General features: G+C 40.4%; 1 protein-coding gene across 1 annotated transcript in view; it reads left to right on the top strand.

Moving 5' to 3' along the window:
* Positions 1 to 22,065, top strand: part of scarb2c (scavenger receptor class B, member 2c) — a 57,141-nt gene that overhangs the window by 9,925 nt on the left and 25,151 nt on the right. The window contains exons 6-8 of the mRNA XM_017686930.2: positions 289 to 408; positions 4,203 to 4,378; positions 5,366 to 5,484. Of these exons, the coding sequence (XP_017542419.1) occupies positions 289 to 408; positions 4,203 to 4,378; positions 5,366 to 5,484 (415 nt within the window). The remainder of the gene's footprint in view (positions 1 to 288; positions 409 to 4,202; positions 4,379 to 5,365; positions 5,485 to 22,065) is intronic.

Raw genomic sequence — 22,065 nt, 5'->3', positions numbered from 1 at the left:
TCATTTACATATATCAGTCTCAACAAACAAGCCTGTGTAATCGAGTTGTGATCATGAAGTGAAAAATAAATGAAATAGTAGATAAAAGTCAGATATGAGGCCTTTAAGCCAAGTGAGGTCATAAGAAGAGCTGAGGTTAGTTATTGCTGGATGATCCTCACTTTGGGCTGAAGTCACCCATCTTTGGTTGAGAAATTCTGCTTCGTGACTGATCCAAAGGTCTAATCAGTATCTGGGGGCTGGTTTTCACTGTCTGTTATCTAATCAGATGCTTTATTTGTTTTGCAGCTCTCTGAATTGGTGGAGCTCAGATGAGTGTAACATGATCAATGGAACCAACGGAGCATCTTTTCACCCGGTCATCACCAAGACGGAGAGACTCTACATGTTCTCCTCTGATCTCTGCAGGTGAGGTTTAAAGTACAGCGCTCTCTCTCTCTCTCTCTCTCTCTCTCTCTCTCTCTCTCTCTCTCTCTCTCTCTCTCTCTCTGTCCTTACATTTAGAAACGCTCTTCTCTAAATCACATTAGCTTCACTCCCTTCCATTCCACTCAGCTGTGGTGTTAATATCATCTCACTGCTGGCATATGTTCCATTTTTGCCTGGGCTGGAACTGAGCTGCTCCTTTTTTGTGTGATCATTTATGAAGTTAAGTAAAATAATGTAAGTCTAAAATTTTGTAGTGCATTTTTATTTAATTGTGCCTCGTATATTCAAAGGTCTACTGGAAATACGCTTATTTCAATATTATACAACAGTTCATTCTGGCCACTCAAGCTGATTGGTTGAGAGCCGTTCTAACCGTGCTGTTATAACTGTATTAAAGGTGAAGTAGCAGCCTGTATAACTCCTAGAACCCAACAGTTCGTATGGCTGTCGTCTAAGCTTCATATACAATTAGTTCCAGCCGCCCAAGCTGATTGGTTGAGAGGCATTCAAACTGTGCTGGTATTTCACCATAACATCTGTATCACTCCGCCGAGATGCCGTTGCTAAGGAACAACTTTGACAGCTGTAGGAGACGCTCAAGCCATTTGAACGCTTTTACTTATTACTTTACCACGAACAGAAAACGGACACTTAAGATCACATTGGACCAAGAACTGATTCGGTCAGACTCTGAAGATGACACTACGCTAAACTCCCAAACTGTCGTCACCCCTGAGCAGCGTTTCAGTCGGCAGCTGTGACAGAAGAACAGCTAAACAACCTGGAATCAGCCAGAAATGAACCCAACACCATTCGCCAAATGTGTAGTTTCATCTTCAGAGTCTGTCCAAATCAGACTGAGCCATAAAACTGACCCAATTAAAAACAGTGGCGACGACCGAACTGCCGGCTGTGCGGCGAGTGGGCGGAGCTCGTTATTCCAACGTAGCAACAAGCTGCTTGTTAAGGAGCTATAATTGGCGGAAGGAACTAAACGTTAAAACATATTAAACACCGCGTTCATGGCCCAGTTTATTCATTTATTACTTTATTTAACTGTTTTATAAAAGCAATCGAACACTCGGCCCAAAAACAGGGATTGACATGACAAAGAAAATAAAAACTACATTTAATCATTTTAAATTAAAAGAAAATTTAAAATAACAATGAAGATAAAAGTAGATAAAAATAGAACTTGAGATTTAAATGGTAAGAAATTAAGATCAAAAGTAGATAAGAAATTAGTAAGGTAATAGTACAGTATCACAAATTAAAAAAAAGTAATGATAAAAAAAACTTAAAAATAAAATGAGAGGAAATAAATAAATAAATAAATAAATAAAGAGATAAAGAACTAAGGAGAACTAACACAAAAATAAAAGTTACGAATAAATATGATTAAGTAAAACAGGTGCAGGCTGTCTGTAGGTGGTTTGATATTAAAAGTTAAAATGACTGGGTGACGCCAGTGAGCCGAGTTTTAGTGTGTCCTGTAGTGAATTCCAGCTGGTGCTGTGACTAAAAGCAGATTTTCCCAGTTCAGTAAAAACTCTTGGTACCTGGCAGCTGATCCAATTACTAGACCGAGTCTGATAATTACTGTTATTTGTATTCATCAATGAAGTGATGTATTCTGGCAAATGACCAGAGAGCGTCTTAGAAATAAAAAATAAAAATAACGTTAGATTACTTACTAAAATAATTAGGACATGCAAGATCAACCAGTCACATTTTGATTTACCGCAGTTGTGTGACACTCTAGGCGTTCTGTAAGTTCTAGATATGTAACAGTCTGTGAATATGAGATTTAGCCTATTATTATTAGCAATATTCCGGTTAGTTGTTAGGAATGGAAAACAGTGGCGGCAGCTCTAAGTCAGAACTCTTTACTGAAAGAGTCACTATAACACTGATACATACAAGCTCAGATATGATTTATATTGTTGAAAAAGCTGTTTATCTGGATAGTAAGCTTAATGGCAGTAAGCTTATTTTAGAATAAACACAAATAACATTAATATAATCAGTGGTGACATTATGTCACTGTGTTCTAACCATTTCCAAATTTCTCCTTGGGTTAGTCCTTGAATTGTAGTCATTATCCAGTACCTAGTTTGAATAATCAGTACTTCATCATGTTAAATCAAGTGTGCAGATGATGAAATGTAATAAATCTGGAACCAAATCTTGTTTTTTTTTTTAAAACTAGCTTACAGGATATCAACTCCTTTTTTTAAATATGACAATACTGGTTACATATTTACACTTAGTTGCATTTATTCTAATTACATAGCATTTTTGCAAGCAAAACACACTTATTTCTAAAGTAAATGGCTTTAAATAAAGTGCTTATGTGTTTTTGAATATTGGAATATTCCAAATCAAATTAAAAACATTTTGTTTTTCATTTTTATGTGGGAGAATATGAAGTTCTCTCATGTCGAAACTACCTCCACCATGTAGAGGCTGTACTTTAATCTGGCTAGATTTTAAAATGATGCTACATTTATATTACCATATTATCATAAAACAATACAACACAATCAAAATCACTCATTTTGCAATAGGTGAATCTGTAGAAGCATCTGTCAGAATTCCCAGGTGGACGTTGCTACTGGAATGTGAGTAAGTGACCAGGAGCCTGTTTGATTTGAACCCTTGACCATTTTAAGTAGTTTGTCAGGCTCGAATCTAAAAACGCCTGAGATTTCCTCACCGACATTTTCTCCCATTGTTCACTCAGCATTGCCAGCCAGGCTGAAGCAGCACTAGGCTGGACTTTATGTAGGTCAGTGCAGGCCAAAACCCTTTTTGGAATTAGAGATATTTCTCTCAAGCTCATTGCCCGAAAAAGTTATGTCACATTTTGTGAACAACACTTTAACTTCTCTGTAAGCTTTATAAAGAGAATGAAGTGGAAGAAGAAAGTATTTCGGCCTGATAAGTAGGTCATTGTGTCTGCACACAAAAGCAGTTTTCTTTGCCAGAGCCAGATTTTTTATGGTTTTTGCGATTATGAATGACTCATTTTCAGTGTCTGTACAGCATGTCTTTGTTTTTGGACAAACATTGAAATTAACAAGGTATTTTTTTTAGATTGAAGATTTTCTTTTGTCCAGGCGTCATAATCTGGGTGCATTTAGCTAATTAACATTAAGTCTTTTCCATTTGAATTAGTGGACCCATGTAGATACACTGAACATTTGAAAGTATGTAGACGTCTGACCATCACAGCTGTATGAGCTTGTCGGACATCCTGTCCCAAACCCATGAGCATTCATGTGGAATCGTCCTCCTTTGCGGCTGTAGCAGCCTCCACTCTTCTGGGAAGCTTTCCGCAGGATTTTGGAGTTCCTCCACACAAAACTGGTCACTCTGTCTTTGTGGAGCTGCTTTGTGCTCAGGGGCTTAGTCATGCTGGAACAGGAAAGGCTCTTCCCCAAACTTTTCCGCTACTCCAGTGGTAGCATAAATTCTGCAGCTCCGCCTTTTTATATAATTACAATGAGCAGAGTATGTGAAGTGGTGGGATTTTTGCCAGAAGTGAGGAGAAGCTGTAGAAAACTTCCAAATGCTGTACTGATTGTTTGAAGCCTGTGAAATTGAACAGCATTAGCATTGTAGGATGAATTTATTAAATTAACTGCAACCAAATATATTTATATTAGGTTTTTATTATTGAAAACGGTGAATCCAAACTTTAGAGCGGTAGTGTATATAGTGTGTTGTGATCTTACTCTAAAGTTACTGTTTGCATGTGTGTGTTTTGTCAGGTCCCTGTATGCCACGTTTGACTCTGAGGTCAGAGTGTCGGGCATCCCTGCGTACCGCTTCGTACCTCCCAGCGAAGTGTTCGCAAACATGACAGTGAATCCTGATAACGCTGGTTTCTGCGTGGGTGGGAACTGCCTCGGCTCCGGCCTGCTGAACGTCAGCGTCTGCAAGGAAGGTGTGTGTGTGTGTGTGTGTGTGTGTGTGTGTGTGTGTGTGTGTGTGTGTGTGTGTGTGTGTGTGTGTGTGTGTTGTGGGGCTGCTCTTTATAGGATTCAAATTTCATCAGGGTGATGAGAACAAATAATTTTGAGTATCTACTGAGTATCTTAATTATTCAGTAACCAATATGAATTATTCAGTAACTGCTATAAATTATTCAGTAACTGCTATATGTTGTTCAGTGTCTTCTACAGATTATCCAGTAACTGCTATGGATTATTCAGTAACCAATATGAATTATTCATTAAACGAAAAAAAAAAATTTCAGTGTTTTCTATGGATTATTCAGTAACTGCTATGGATTATTCAGTAACTGCTATGGATTATTCAGTAACTGCTATGGATTATTCAGTAACTCCTATGGATTATTCAGTAACTGCTATGGATTATTCAGTAACTGCTATGGATTATTCAGTAACTCCTATGGATTATTCAGTAACTGCTATGGATTATTCAGTAACTGCTATGGATTATTCAGTAACTCCTATGGATTATTCAGTAACTCCTATGGATTATTCAGTAACTGCTATAGATTATTCAGTAACTGCTATAGATTATTCAGTAACTGCTATGGATTATTCAGTAACTGCTATGGATTATTCAGTAACTCCTATGGATTATTCAGTAACTGCTGTGGATTATTCAGTAACTGCTATGGATTATTCAGTAACTGCTATGGATTATTCAGTAACCAATATTAATTATTCAGTAACCAATATGAATTACTCAGTATCTTCCATGGATTATTCAGTAACTGCTATAAATTATTCAGTGTCTTCTATTAATTATTTAATAACCAAAATAATTTATTTAATCTCCCATAAAGGGTTTGGAAAGGGTCTATATAATAATACTTATTTAAGTCTAAAACGTTGTTGTTGTTGTTGTTGTTGTTAAGTACCTCCTATGAATGATGTAGTATCTACTTTTTTTTCTTTCCTAGGTGCTCCCATCATCATGTCATCTCCACATTTCTACCAGGCTGATGAGAATTATGTCCAGGATGTGTTTGGGATGCGGCCCAAGAAGGAGGATCACCAGACGGCTATCGACATAAACCCGGTACACACCCCCCTCATTCTCGTCTGAAATATGTAAATCCAGTGAGGCTACCTTACTGGGCCTTTTGAAAGCACCATCTGTCCTTTACAGTGCGTGTCTATTTTATGGGGAATAGACCAATAGAAGTGGTCCAAAATTACATGGAATTAAATCACATGACATTTTAGTTGCACTACGATTTAAGAATGGTTTTTCCTTCTTGTGTAATTTTGGAGATTTGGGGGTTTTGTTGTGAGAGAAAGGATTATGTTGTGGCACATATCACAATCACTATGTGGTTTTGTGTCTGAAGTGTGCAGCCGTACTCCAGTTGACCTGTAATAAACATGTACAGCATTTCCACGCAGAGCCGCTTGTCTGTAGCCACAGGTTTAATTGTGGTTGTAAATGCTGGAGTAGATGTTGCATCCAATAACTAGAACTGGGTTTTGCAACGCCTCCCGGCAGTTATTTCCAGTCATAAAAGACCTCTCTCTTACAAGGGCAGAGAGGAAAATACTCGAAACTGAAGGTCAAATCAAAGTTTCAAAAACATATTTGAAATCATTGATAAATTCTAGATGAAAACCACATAAATAGTTTGTAGCATTTTTGGCTTGTTCTGGCTACAGGGCTGGAGGTTAGGGAACCAGCCTTGTGACCGAAAGGTTGCCGGTTCGATCCCCTTGGCTGACAGTGCACGACTGAAGTGCCCTTGATCAAGGCACCTAACCCCAGGTGCTTCCCGGGTGCCATGGATAGGACTGCTCCGGGCAAGTGTGCTCACTGCCCCCTAGTGTGTGTGTTCACTAGTGTGCATGCATGTGGGTGTTTCACTGCACGGATGGGTTAAATGCAGAGGTGTAATTCCGCAGTGTGCAAAACACAGTGACAAATGGTTGTTAATTCTATTCTATTCTGCACTTGCACAGACCTTCGCAACGAGGGGGTGGGGGGTTGGCAACATGCGGCTCTTTTGCTGCCCTCTTGTGACTCCACAGCAGAATTAGACTTTTAGGTAAAAATAAAATCAATTTTTTCTTTGCTGATTTATTGACATTCAACTCTAAAAGCTGGCGCACAGACTGCTGGTCACCATAGTGACGCAGACAACAGTCCAGCCTAGCTTGTAGCTAATAAAGACAAAGATTTAAGACCAATGTAGATCATTTTGAGATGAATGGACTTGTTCCTATTTCTGAGCATTCAGCTGGTTTCCTGATACGTTTAATCTGCAAGGAGAAACTGTTGAGCACTAAAAAGTCACAAAGCTGAAGTTGCTTCTTGTTTGATCTTTCCAGTTCCACCTTAAATGGTGCAGCAATTACATTCTGGTGCCCCAGGCACCATTTAAGGAATGGGAAAATTAGAACAAGATGCCTGACAAGCTGAGTTCAACCTCATTTTACAAGAAACTGCTAATTTTGTGGGAAAGTTTCCTGCCAGAGATGCGAGAAAAGCAGCTGTAGCTGAGCTCAAGCTTAAAGCAGAGCAAAGTAAGTCTATGTTTTGCTTTATATTATATTTTTTAGCCTAAACTAGCACATCAGCTCATATTGAGACACATTTACAGACACAATTTGTAGAACTTTTAGGTTGACGAAACCTGCGTTAGCGGCACAATGTTGTCGATTCTTCTCCGGCAGCCTAACTAGCAAGCTGATTGGTGGTTTTTACTGAAGGGTCGGACTTCAGCAGTAAACGGCCGTCATGTTCAGCGTTATGAGTGTTTCTTGTCATATTTCAACCAGATACTGGTCGTTTATAACATCTCTGGTTTAGGGCACTTTATACTGCTCAGGTGTGGATCCCTCTAGATATCAGGTGGAGAAGGTTCTGCAGGTTCTCGTCAAGTTAATGGAATAGCTCAGCAAACAATGTACTTGATGTCGCCATTTAGCCAAGACATGTTTGGTGTCTGAAGTCTGTAGTTTTACACTGGAGCTGTGAGGTTCAGAGCCACCACACTGGATATGCCGCCTCACCTAGCGTCACATAGCAGGGCGCTGCTACAGAACGCCAGCGGAGAGAACTGATCGTCAGGTTCCGCTTCGTTTTTACCCTCTACTCATACAAACTGAATGAAATAAAGCAGTCAGCATCACTTTCTTCGCATCAGCTTACTACGTCTTCACAGACTGGCTGTTTACGAGGCAGAGATACGAGCTGGAAAAGGCTAGGCTAGTAACATTAGCTGAAGTAACTTAGCATTAGCATCTGACTCTAAAAGACAGGCTGCCTTTCTAGGTACATTTAAGCACCATGTGATCTGCCGTGGCTTTCTGTGGTCTCAGTTAGGCTTTAGAAATATGGAGTCAAGTTTTCATAGAGGAATAAGAAGGAAATCCATGCTGGTCTGGTGGTCATTTTGCAGAAAAAGGGTGATGGTCCCATCATAAAAAGTGGGATGCGCATAAAATTTGGGACACTGTTTTTTTTGGTTACATTTAAATAAAAAAAATAAAGAAAAAAATGCTTTTAACATTAGATTTCTCGGAAATAAACCAAATAACAATGTATTTCTGGTCTTACTGGAAGATTTTAATCAATAGATTTCATTGACCATATTTAAGGTCAGGCTTTAGGTTTATTTTGGTGATCATTAAAAGCTAATTTTAATCATTTTAAGATAAATTACAGATCCTTTTTTTATTATTTGAGAAATTCTCAGTTCTTCAGTTAATGCAGGTTTTTAAATGCCATTTATACATCACTGTAAAAATGTTGTACATTTCAGAAAAAAAATGCTCGTATAGTGATTTAACAGCCTGACAGGTTAAGCACTTACACTTTATCCAAAATTGCCAAATGAAGAGTTTCCCGGCCTAAAATGGACTGTTTTCACGAAAAGTGCCAGATATGTTCGCCTCATAGTTCCAGTGCAAAGCGAAAGAAGGATTCTTTGGACGTCAGGCAGATCCAAATGGCCAGCTTGGAGGGTGAACGTGTGTATACTTGACTTTTGTGCTGGCAAATACACACCGGTCAGGCATAACATTATGACCACCTCCTTGTTTCTGCGCTCATTGTCCATCTTATCAGCTCCACTTACTGTATTTTGTAGTTCTGCAGTTACAGACTGTAGTCCATCTGTTTCTCTGATACTCTGTTACCCTGTTCATCAGTGATCAGGACCCCCATGGACCCTCACAGAGCAGGTACTATTTGAGTGGTGGATCATTCTCCGCACTGCAGTAACACTGACGTGATGGTGGTGTGTTAGTGTTTGTTGCGCTGGTCTGAATGGATCAGACACAGCGGTGCTGCTGGAGTTTTCAAACGCCCTCAGTGTCGCTTCTGGACTGAGAACAGACCACCAACCAAAAATAACCAGCCAACAGCATCCTGTGACCACTGATGAAGGGCTAGAGGATGACCAACGCAAACTGTGCAGCAGAACTGCTGTCTCTGATCCACTCGTACCAGCACAACACACACTAACACACCACCAGCACATCAGTGTTACTGCAGTGCTGAGAATGACCCGCCACCCAAATAGCACCTGCTCTGTGAGGGTCCATGGGGGTCCTGAGCCCTGAAGAACAGGGTATCAAAGTATCAGAGAAACAGGTGGACTACAGTCTGTAACTGTAGAACTACAAAATACAGTAAGTGGAGCTGATAAGATGGACAATGAGCGCAGAAACAAGGAGGCGGTCAGAAGGTCATCCCTGATCGGTGTGTTTATATATAGATGTCTGTTAGGCCTTGGTCCTCTTTGTGTGTGCAGTTACTGCATCCTGCCGCAAGAGGGCGACATTGTACTGTTATTCATCTGCACCATTGACATTCAGTGCAACGCTAAAGGTTCAAATTCGGATCTCTTTGTGGGAAAACGTACAGACTGTTTTCTCATTTTCATTGTTATGGCTGTGGGAAGGAAGTGCGGAACGCCAGCGTTAAGGCAGCATCAGCATCTATATATAAAACGTGGTATGTTTCACTCTAAATGGATGCAGATGCTTCTGATTATCTCATTCCAGCCGACCGAAAGTAACCAAGCATAAATGACCTGACTGCCTCTTGTTCATAATTGATAGCTGCCTGATATCTGCGAACCACAGACGTCACCACACATGAGGCGATGTGGCGAGATCTCTTGTGAGGTCATTTCAGCCCTTGCTTGTTCTGGAGGATTTTCCCCTTCAGTCTTGTTTTCAGTGTGTGAAATGTTCAGAGGTAAAGTTCTGCCCACAGTCCTTTTGAGGCATCCTGTAATGACATCTAATATGATTCAGCAGTGATGGTATGGTATAGTATACCTTCAGTACTGTGCAAAAGTCAGAGCACCCCCCCACTCTCACACAGACACACACACGCACCCCACCCACTTCCTTAGGTATCTGGCAGAAAATGACACAAACATCTAAATGCAATCTGTTTTAGCTCCCACTTTATATTACATATCTCTAATAACTGTGTAGTTATTACTGTAATAACTGTAATATGCATTGTAATTACGGCTTATTTAGTCAGTGTTACAGAAGGATTACTTAAATACAGCCGGTGTTATTACACGTGTATCAACTTCAGTTTTGCCTCATGTAATTACAGCATAATTTCTACAGTGGAACTGTAGTTACACTGTAAAACAACTGGAAATGAGCGGTTCCTGTGTAGTTATTGTGTAGTTATTATGTAGTTGTTGGGATAGTGTAGTGGTTAACGCCTCTGCCTTCTACACTGTAGACTGGGGTTCAATCCCCACCTGGGCAAACACCCTACATTATACCAATAAGAGTCCTTGGGCAAGACTCCTAACACCGCCTTGGCCTACCTATGTAATTCGCTCTGGATAAGAGCGTCAGCCAAGTGCCGTAAATGTAGTTATCGTGTAGTAATGCAATAGTAATATAGACATTGCTTTGGGTTTAATGCAACACATTTAATTCATGTCATAATAGTTACATTTAATGTAATGTAACTTAATCTTAATATAATGGGACGTCTGCTCTACTGTCAAATCACAGAAAGTTTTAAAGCTGAAACTGGTTACAGTTTCATAAATGCTAGTTAAATGTTAGGAAAGCTGGCAGATACAGTAGAAGTAATGTCTTAAAGTAGGTTATTACATCCTAAAAAAAACTGCTGTTAGAGTTATTACAATTTAACTACATTTATGTAACCCTTGCGTAACTATGAGAATATGATATTAAAACTATTGATATGCTTGTGTAACTAGATGTGTACTTCTGTAATCCATCTGTCCCAATGGCTAAATTATGACTAGTGTTATTGCATATGTTGTTCATGTGTAACTACACAGTTATTAAAGACGCAGTATGGGACCCAGTTTTCCAGCACTCTTTGCCTTTATTACAGCTTTTGTTCTTTTCAGGAGACTGCCTTTGTTTCTTTGAAGGAAAAATGCAGACATGCCTTCAAAGTTCAGTCTAGAAGTTGGTTGACTTCTCTGCATTTCGCCGTCTAAGAATTGGACTTAAAACTCGTCAGTCCGTAAAACCTTATTCCACATGTGAGACGTCCAGTTTGTTTGTTCTAGAGAAGTTCCAAAGGCAGCTGAGGTGAGTTTGGGTAGTTTGTGTGTCATTTTCTGGTAAATATATAAATAAGCATGTGCCTTTATAAATGCGCTGTATAAAAAAAGGTGCTGTATAATATGCACTGTATAAAAATTGTAACTTGCAAAGACTGCTTACCAAGCACTGTTGTAGGAAGTTTGCTTCCTCAGCTGGAATAATAAACTTTAATTAATTAATTATGGTGGCAACATAAGTGTCATTAATCTTTTTAATACCTTAATCACCTGTGTGTAAAACTTCTAATACTTGTTAAGTTATAAAAACATAAATATTTAAAGTGCCACCACTTTGTGCTTAGTGCACTAGGGTGTTGCTATATGGTTGCTAGGGTATCTCTGGTGGTTGCTAGATTGTTGGTAAGTTGCCATGGTGTCTCTGTTCAGTGCTAGGATGTTACTAAGTGATCTCAGGTGGTTGCTAGGGTGGTGCTAGGTTGTTTGCTCTGTGGTTCCTAGGATATCTCATGTGGTTGCTGAGTTGTAGCTAGGTGATTTCTGTGGGATCTCCGAGGGTCACTAGGATGTTGCTATGTAGTTGCTATTGTGTTGCAAGTGATTGCTGTGGTATCCCAGGTGGTTGCTAGGGTGGTGTTAGGTGCTTGGTACAATATCCAAGGTGGTTGCTAGGTTGTTGCTCGGTGGTTCCTATGATGTCTCAAGTGGTTGCTAGGTTGTAACTAGGTGATTGCTATGGGATCTCTGAAGGTTGCTAGGGTGTTGCTATGGCGTTCCAAGTGGTTGCTAGGATGTACTAGGTGGTTACTGTAGGATTTCAGATGTTTTCTACAGTGTTGCTAGATTGTTGGTAAGTTGCTATGGTGTCTCTGGTCAGTGCTAGGATGTTACTAAGTGATCTCAGGTGGTTGCTAGGGTGGTGCTAGGTTGTTGCACTGTGGTTCCTAGGATATCTCATGTGGTTGCTGAGTTGTAGCTAGGTGATTTCTGTGGGATCTCCGAGGGTCACTAGGATGTTGCTATGTAGTTGCTATTGTGTTCCAAGTGGTGGCTAGGATGTACTAGGTGGTTGCTATAGGATTCCAGGTGGTTGCTAATGGAACCTAAGTAACCTTGCCGTGCAGGAAGCTCTTGTAGCTGATGGATACAAACAGTACAACATTTAACCTGCAAATATGAGTAACCTAAAATATCAATCACTTGAAGCTCTTCGAAATGGCTTTCTAATTGTTAGTAAGCAAAGCCAAAAGAGTTAACGTCTCTGTCCAAATGCTTATAGATGGCGCATCCAGTGAAGTAATAAATCTGCCTAATTGTTTTAACAGGATGTTATATTCCATACGCAGCTTCTTGTAAAAAACAGTTTATAGAGTTACGGGTTCTATGTTCATGTTTACCCACTTTATTACGGGAGCTGTTAACTGTTCTGGCCAGGCCTTTGATCTCTGTCTCTTCCCCTTTCCTTATAAATCAATTAGTGTCACTTGCTTATTGACAGTCCACTGCAAAAATGTTATCTTGTCAAGTAAAATGATCTTAAATCTAAACAAGAAGATCGTTGTAAGCTTAATTTAAGAATATTTAACTTATTTCTAGACCTGTTTTAAGTCATTTTAATAAGTAAAATGATCTCACTATATTGGTAGATTAAGTTTATTGTCCTTTTTTTAAGAAATGGGCTTGAAACCAGCAACATTATCTGCTAGTATAATTAGATCATTTTACCTGATCACCTAAAATCACCTAAAACTAGTAAATAATGTCTAGAAATAAGATAGATCATCTTAAAATCTGTGCACAACCATCTGAGAATGGGAAATATGGGATATTTTAACTAGATTTGAGGTCATTGCGCTTAACAAGATGCTCTTTTTTGTAGTGTGAAGACAGCGTCGAGACGTGGCTACTGTTACTTTTGTTCTTAGTGATTCGCTGATAAACGGAGATGTCAGGCTGGCTTACTAGGCAGTGTGATGACTCAGATTTGGCGCTTCAACTGCAGTTTGAGCTTCCTCGTTCCTGCATCGCCGAAACATCCACGTGTCATTTTTTTTTTTTGCATTTTTTGTTTGGGGTTTTTTTTTTTTTTTTTTTTTTTGGTCACTTGAGGCTGTGTTGAAATTCAGCTTAATTTTTAATTGAATAAAGACGCTTCCTCACTGTCACTATTGCCCTCCGTGCCCACGTCATCACACATCATCATAGCTCGGATAGTTGCTTCTGCCCTCTTGCCTTATCAGCTCGGATGTGAGAAACGTTGTCAACAAAGGCGACGCTGCGATGGCACTTCAGAGATCATACAGGGTTACTGGCTTAGGTTGTATTTTAAAGCCCTTAGAATCTAATTAGCGCAGTTTCCCTACCTGTCCAAATACATTTAATCAAAGTCCATAAAAATGGTGCATCTGCCATTGCTTTTAGTTACGCTACCGACGCTAATATGCGTTTGTTCACTTTTATAGCTAAAAGTCTGTCATCCAATATCAGAAACCACATAAGCCTATATAAGATAATATAACAACTCTACATGGTTTGAGGGGAGTGTTTGATGATTAATGGATGCAGTTAGCACCGTGCTAATAAATGCCCATTATTTTTCAGCATCAATAGCCTTGTAGATATGGGTCATTCTACAGAAATGTTTTTTTTCATGTCCCTAGCATTTACAGCTATATTACACTTGTTCGGTTTAGCGTTATTGGTTTTTAAATCTGTTATCTAGAATTCCAGGCACCACAGAAGAGCTCGTCATCACAGGCGTGTGTGAAAGTTGAGGCCATATTTTGAAGAAAAAAACATGTTTTTCTGCAATTTTAACTACAATAATCTCTACATGACTATGGAATGCATATATTAAATGACGTAAAGAAAATAAATGGCAAATAAATATTAGAAAGTATATAATGAAAGTTGTGGTCTCCAGGAGTCATCACTGGTGTTACTTGCATAGCAAAAAACAATGTCACACCAATGACATCACTCATCTTCCTTTTACCCATTTTCTGAGGATCTATGAAGAAAAGCACGTGCTGAGTCCACTGTGTCTTTTCAGCTATCGGAAATTTTCTCCTTTAACTCATGATTTCAGATGGGGCTTTAGGTTGAAGTCACTGGTGTGACCTACTTTATTCTCAGATAACTGAAAAAAATAGGATACAAATGGAACAACATTCCCTATTTTAGTGGTTGTTCCATGAGTGACAGCATGTGGTTTGAAGCTCTGTAGCAGTTATTTTATCAAATGCATGTTTCGTTAAAAATGTCTCTGGTGTTACCTTTCTTGTGTAACACCAATGACGGTCAGTGACTCCTATGGAGAGAAAGAAAGTGGGCATTTCTGTAGAATGACCCATATGTAATTTAGGCTTGGGTGATGCATCTAAAAATAATTCACAAGAAAACACTGACATTATTTATTATATCGTCCCTGTTTGAAAACACACGTCTGCTGCAGCTTAAACCTACTTTCGCTGATATTTTTAGCTTTTAATATAAGTCACATGTTAAGTATAATAACACAGAGTAAATGAGTGTTTTGTTTGCAATAATCTGTTTCACCCCTTATTAAGGACTGCAAACACATGCATTTGTGAGATCCTTCTGGTGTGGGTTCCTCCCATTCCACGCTAATAGCGCTCACTTGTGGGGAAACTTCAGACTGTGATTGTGCGTGAAGGCGAGCATTCAAAAGCTGCTTGCTTTACATATTTAAAACAATAAAGTACAATAAGGAATTGAATATAAGCTTCCAGCGTGTTAATGCTGAAATTATTCAACTTATGTAATTAAAACATTTCAAGGACTCGCAATTAGCAAAAGGCTAATTGGTGGGTTATACACTTCCATTGTTTTTTTTTTTAGCTACATTGGTTAAAAGCCCAAACCTGCAGCACTATAAGGAGATTTTTAAGGAATTTAATATGTGTGTTGTTAGAAATTCAGCTTTCAGGAATCAGAAGTCAGGAGACCTTCAGCGTAGACTTGATTTTATTGACACACATGAAATGTGGGCACAGCTTAGTGGATCGCAGTCAGTCTATCACAGCCAGTCTGACTAGGGATATATTAGGAGAACCTTATAAACACTGGAAGTTGTGGGAGGAGGATAAAGGTGTGGAAAAGGAGTTTTAGGGGGGGTAAGCAAGGGGGATGAGGGTGATAAGAAGAGGGGGGTTAAGCAAGGGAATGCGAGGGGGATGAGGGTGATAGGAAGAGGGGGTTAAACACGGGGATGGTGATTACCCTATCAAAAGGACAGAGGTGCCGACTCCCTGCAAGGATGGCGAACATCAACACTCCTTGATGGTTGCCACCCTGGAGGGTTATATTGCTGACCATATGGTCAGCAATCAAAGGGCCAAACCAACAATGCAGGGAGTTGACCACCTTAGATTAGCAGATAGAAGCTTAATTTCTCTCAGTGTGTTAATGTTTAGGGCTTCATTTAAAAAAAAAAAATTGGCATAAATATATATTTATTCATTTTTGTGGGGCTGTTTTATCATTAGGCCTGTTATTATTTTGAAATGATTCTATTTGTTCTATATAGGCTCCCAAAAATGAGCAAATGTGTATTTAAATTCCTTCAAAAGGTCCTTATAGTGATGCAAGTTTGTTGTAACGGTAGCGGTTAGGTAGAATTAGGAAGTATTTTTACAGACTAGTAGTAGTTTGGGCGGTATGTATATGTTGAGGTTAATGTAGCTAATTAATGGAGAATCACAAAATTATGTTATGACTACAAGTCTTTATTAGTGCAGAAGTGCCAAAAACATATGGTGTCTTCAGGTAGAGCTGGTCTATGATGGATGCAGGTCAGGGAGCTTGGATGATTTGCTTCTGCATGATGGAACGTCAGGTCTTCTGTGGGCATGCGTGTGCAATCCCATGCATTTGAACCATAGATCATGGTTATGATCATGCACAGTGTTTGGATTTGTGATGTATTCATGTTGTCCTGGTGAACTTGACAGCGTCTGTTGCTTGGTAGGTCGTCCTCAAGGTCTCGTCCTTGTCTCCAATCAGCTGCGCAGATTTTCTTGAGATGCACGTTTCTTGAAGAGTCAACAAGGCATCTAGAAGTCCATGCAGTGTTCTGAGTGGATGGGGACACCGTCTCCGCTGTGTGGTTCTATAGAATACACAAAAGGAACATACGCAGTGAACTGTTCATCAGCAAAATCTGAAGATTTTCATTCAGTGATTGTCATGCAGCTCCCCAGTATCTGTCCCTCAGAAAAGGCTGTTATGGTGATACACAGTGTTGTGGAGTCTTCACCTCAAGGGTAACCCCCATGATAATAGAAATCATAGTTCTTCCTTGAGGCTCTGTACATCACCCACGTCCTCTTTTACTGGCCCTTAAACTCATTTTTGAGGAGCAGGCACAACCTTACAATGAGAAACATGAATCCATGTTTTCTTTCCTTCACATTTCACTGCTGAGTTAGTAATCAAAAGAACCTGATATGGGCCATCCCATCTGGGTTCTAGAGATTGTCTGTCATGTTTCCTCACCATGACCCATTGACCTGGAATTATTGTATGGCCACCTTCAGCTGGTTTGCTCCAAGCGCTATTGACCTGACTCTGAGCTGCCTGTACTGCTTGTGATAGTGTTTGGCAATAATTAAGAAGTGCATCTGACAGTAAATGCACATCTGCTCTGCGGAGATCAATCACCCCTGGAACCAGCATTGGTCTACCTGTCACAACTTCATAAGGACTAAGCCCAACTGTTTTGTTGCTAGTTGCCCTTATACTGCAAAGTACCGCTGGCAAGGCTGCAGTCCATTTGACACCCTGACTGTGGAGTTTAGTCAGTCGTTCCTTGATGACACGGTTTACACGCTCTACCTGTCCTGAAGCTTGTGGTCTGTATGGACAGTGAAGTTTCCAGTTCACCTTCAGGAGTTTACAGACAGCCTGCACTACCTGTCCAGTGAAGTGAGTGCCTTGATCTGACTCAATTTGCTCAGGAAGACCCCACCTAGGAATAAAATCCTGCACTAACATTTTAGCAGTGTGTGCAGCAGTGCCCTTGGAAGTTGGATAACATTCAATCCAGCGAGAAAATTTATCCACTATGACCAAAACATCTTGTTTTCCCTCGCATTTAGGCAGTGTGATGTAATCTACCTGTAAATGGCGAAATGGACCTGGAGGCGCTACTGTCTTAGTAGCCGGGCTGCGCATCTGAGGAACAACATTGACTTGGTTACAAGCAACACAATTTTGAACAACTGCTTTAGCCTGTTCCCTGAACTTAGGATTCCACCAGGAATGTGAAAACTGATTTACCATCTTTTCCACTCCAATGTGACCTAAAGAATGTATCTGTGTAGCTAAGTAAGGGAGTAGTGACTCAGGTGCAACTAATTTTCCCCCTTTGGTCCAGACACCGTCCAGCCATGTCCAGAGTTCCCAGTTTGGGGAATCGGACTGTAGCTTGTGAATAGAAGAAATGTCATTAGTATTTCACTCTGTATTAGTGAGGGATGCAATACTAGCTGGTGGTAAAAAACATGCCCTTTTAGCCGCTTCATCTGCAATTCTATTGCCTTGTGCTTCAAAAGAATTACCACCTGTGTGCGCTTTGACTTTCACGACGGCTAGATCTGCGGGTAACTTGACAGCTTCCAAAAGACCATGTACTAAGTCAGCATTTTTAACTGGAGTGCCAGCAGCTGTGAAAAAACCTCTATGACTCCACAGATGTGCAAAGTCATGCACAACACCGAAGGTATATCTTGAATCAGTAAAAATTGTGGCACATTTACCTGATGCAAGTTTACATGCTTCAGTTAGGGCCACCAACTCAGCCTGCTGGGCTGAGTAGGAAGGAGGAAGACTACCACTGGCCAAAGTTTGAAGACTGTCAGTCACCGCCCATCCAGATCTACGCTGACCATCAGTGTAAGTTGAGGAACCATCAGTAAAAAGAATCAAATCTGGATTATCAAGAGGGACATCTTTAACAACAGGATGAGAACTGGATAATTCAATGCAATCATGATCACCCCTTTCCTCATAAGCATCAGTCAATGAGGACATCATAAAGGAGGAAGGGTTGTTCATTGGTGCATTCTGAATCACCACATTTGGAGCTGTCAAAACAGCAAGCCAGTTGCCCCATCTAGAAGCTGTCACTGACAACACGCGGCCATTGTTAAGTAAGGCTGACACAGAATGAGGACATTTGACTGTGACTATTTGCTCTAGCGTCCGTGGCGCAAATGCTAACAGTGCCAGATATGTAGCCTGTACTGCTCTTAAACATGGACCCATACCATGAGCCACCGTGTCTAATTTAGCTGAATGATAAGCTACTGGACGCTGCATACCACCATGTTCCTGAGTCAGACAGGACGTCATAAAACCACAATCTTCATGCACAAAGACAGTGAAAGGCTTGTTTGAATCACAAAGGCCAAGAGCTGGTGCAGAAATCAAGGCTGATTTCAACTTTGCAAAAGCAGTGGTTGTGTTATCTGTGTGTACAAGAGGGTCATGTTGTCCAGGTTTACCTTTAAGCAGATCGTATAGTGGTTGTGAAATTGCAGCATAAGAATCTATCCAAGGTCTGCAGTAGTTGCAGAGGCCTAAGAAAGCTCGCAACTTGTGTACTGTGGTTGGCAACGACAGTGCATTAATTGCTGAGCTTCTAGCAGGCAAAATTCCTCTAGAACCCTGGGTAACCCATTGCCCCAAATATTGTACACCAGGACAACACAACTGAGCTTTGTCACGACTGGCCTTGTGTCCCTTGCTAACCAAAAATTCAAGAAGCGCCTTCAAGTCTTTGTCATGCGTTTCCTCAGTCTCACTACTCAACAAGACATAATCAACATACTGAATAACAACAGAGGACTGCAAAATGTGCTCAGCCTGGGAGAGGTGTTTTCTGAGTGCTTGATGGTAAATAGTTGGACTGTTATGAAAACCCTGAGGCAGCCGTGTCCATTGGTATTGCACATCCCCCACAGTGAAAGCAAGCCAAGGCTGGCTTTGTGATGCTAATGGAACAGACCAAAAACCATTAGCCATATCAACCACAGAAAAAACACTGTGTGTTGTAGGGATACCATCAAAGATGGTGGATGGGTCAGCCACCAATGGAGTTAGCTTGTCAATATGCTGATTAGCTACCCTATAATCTACTGTTAGCTGCCAAGTTCCATTAGCTTTGCGAACTGGCCATACAGGACTGTTGGATACACTGTGTGTTTTGACCAAGATACCTCTTTTCTCAAGCTGATCTATGATTGGTCTAATACCCTGTAAGGCCTCTTTGTTGATAGGATACTGTTTAGTACAAGGAGGTTGACGACCAGTGAGAACAAATGGTTCCATTTCTAAAAGGCCACAGTCATCCTTATCATCTGACCAAATAGGGTGATTAGCCAAATCAGATTGTTTCAAAGAGGCAATGTTCCAAACACACGAATCAGCATTAATAGACAAAGAACAGTTCAATTTTCTCAGAAAATCCATCCTAAGAATATTCTCAACCTTTCCCACCCAAAATTGTCATGAAATGGTTTTAGGTCCTAGATTAACATCTATGGGTGTAGATAAAGTTAAGGATATTCCGGCATTACCCAGTCCCTCAGCAGTGATGTGTCTGTCTGTTAATGATACTCCTAAAGATGCACAAACAATATCAGAAAGTGTAGTAACCTGAGCCCCTGTGTCTACAAGAAATGAAAAATCCTGTCCCCTAATTTGTACATCAGCAAAAAGGCGATTCTCTAAAACTCTACTGATGGCACACAGATGGGCAGAAGTGGCTGGGCAAATTAGTTTAAAGCCGGGGCAGACGGAGACGTTGACACCTCTGTATATCCCTGCACTGCCTTAATTAACATAGAGAGTTGGTCATGTGAAAGACCCTGGAAAGACTTCCCTATTGTATCATTCTGCGGAAATCCCTCAGAGGATCTTCCAGCAGTGTTTTCCCTCATCTTTGGATACCTTCTAGAATTGTCTGCCTGTTTCTTATGACAATCCCTTGCAAAATGACCAGTTCTATGACAATAATGGCACTCCTTTTTCTGGTTAGTGACCCTGTGATTGGCACTTGAGTTGAAGCCTTTGTCTGTTAGGACATGTACAGATGCTGAAACATGGCTTGGCTCCAGATCAAGATCCAATCTGTCCAGTTCACTTTTAAGCTCACCCCATTTAACCTTATGCCAGTTTGGAACAGCTGTCACTAGAGCCTGTCTAAGGTCTGGTTGCAGTGAGTCAACCAGTTGTCCAAAGTGTGGACCCTCAGTGGTGCAATCAATACTATCGTTGTTGTAAGTATCAATGCCACAATGACGAAGAAAAACTCTTTCAAACCGGTCACAATATTCTGCAGCTGATTCTCCTTTTCTCTGTTTACAGTTACTTATCTGCCCCCAATCAGTGGTCTTACGACATTTGTGGCTAATCCACTCTTTGAAAGCTTCCCACCCTTTATTAATGTCTTGGCCATTATCACCCAAACCATCTAACACTTTACTGGCAAGCTTCCTGCTATCAGTCATGTTAAGAACTTGGCTTGCTATTGCCACAGCGTCATTAGGATGCAATGAATAACGGTTTTTCTTTTTCTCAATAAGGTCAATGAAGTCAAGGCCCATTACCCTTGGATGTTTAAATTCCTTGGACAGTCTATCCAATGTGGCGGCATCCAAAGGAATGTGGCCAATCTGTACCCTTGTTTCCTTGACTTCACCACCCCTATTGAGGACCTCAGCAGATCTGATTGTTACAGGTCTCATTTGAAATACTTTACTCTGAGTAGATTCAGAATCTTCATCAGAGAGTGAGCAGAATGCGCCCATGTCCGGGTACAGCCCATGCAACATTGGAGGATTTTCATCCTCTGTGTAGCATGGCTGACCTGGTTGACCGTGGCACTTAGGTTTGCAGTTAGCATGTAACTGTTCAACCTCAGTCAGTGATTGTTGAAGCTTTTTGCATGTTCTTTGGGCATTCAGTGAAGCTGTTTTGTGCTTTTTACTTTCAGTAGTCAACTCTAGGATCTTCCCCTCAGCCTCTGCTAACTTATCCTCCATATGCCTAAGTTTATACCCCCAGTATTGTTCCAGCACAAAAAGACATTCCTTCACAGAATCATGCTTAATCCCATAGCCCAAAGCTGTTTTGCATTCTGTAGGAGACCACAATCTATCAGTAGGAAAACCTTTGGAAGAAAAGTACTCTGACCTTTTTTTCTTATTAACATGTTTTTTGACTATGTTCTCCATTACCATTTCAAATTCAGAGTCAGTCCACTGCGGCATTTCAGTCCCACCCCTAACTAGTGTGCTCTTTTTATAGTTAAGAGGTTTCCAGGAATCTTTAACATTTTTCTGAGCATTTTGGCCTTTGGAAATCATGGTGAGGTGACTAGTGACGAGACAATCAACTAAACAAACAAACAAACAAACAAACAAACAAGTATACTTCCCTTGAAACAAAGGGTATAACAGCCACAAAAAACACTAGGTTTCTTTATCAGTGACAACAGGTAAAACTTCCCTTGAAACAAAGGGTATAACAGCCACAAAAAACACTAGGTTTCTTTATCAGTGACAACAGGTAAAACTTCCCTTGAAACAAAGGGTATAACAGCCACAAAAAACACTAGGTTTCTTTATCAGTGACAACAGGTAAAACTTCCCTTGAAACAAAGGGTATAACAGCCACAAAAAACACTAGGTTTCTTTATCAGTGACAACCGGTAAAACTTCCCTTGAAACAAAGGGTATAACAGCCACAAAAAACACTAGGTTTCTTTATCAGTGACAAATAAACTTCCCTTGAAACAAAGGGTATAACAGCCACAAAAAACACTAGGTTTCTTTATCAGTGACAACCGGTAAAACTTCCCTTGAAACAAAGGGTATAACAGCCACAAAAAACACTAGGTTTCTTTATCAGTGACAACCGGTAAAACTTTACTGACTTCTCCGTGTTATAAAACCAGAATTTCTCTTTGGTTCGAAATGGCGTTTACTCACCAAGCAGGTTTCAGTATGCCACCCGGGTCACGGCACCAAGTTGTTAGAAATTCAGCTTTCAGGAATCAGAAGTCAGGAGACCTTCAGCGT

Source organism: Pygocentrus nattereri, chromosome 16 (genome assembly GCF_015220715.1).
Source record: "Pygocentrus nattereri isolate fPygNat1 chromosome 16, fPygNat1.pri, whole genome shotgun sequence".
NCBI lineage: Eukaryota > Metazoa > Chordata > Actinopteri > Characiformes > Serrasalmidae > Pygocentrus > Pygocentrus nattereri.
This window is presented reverse-complemented; position numbering and strand designations above follow the sequence as displayed.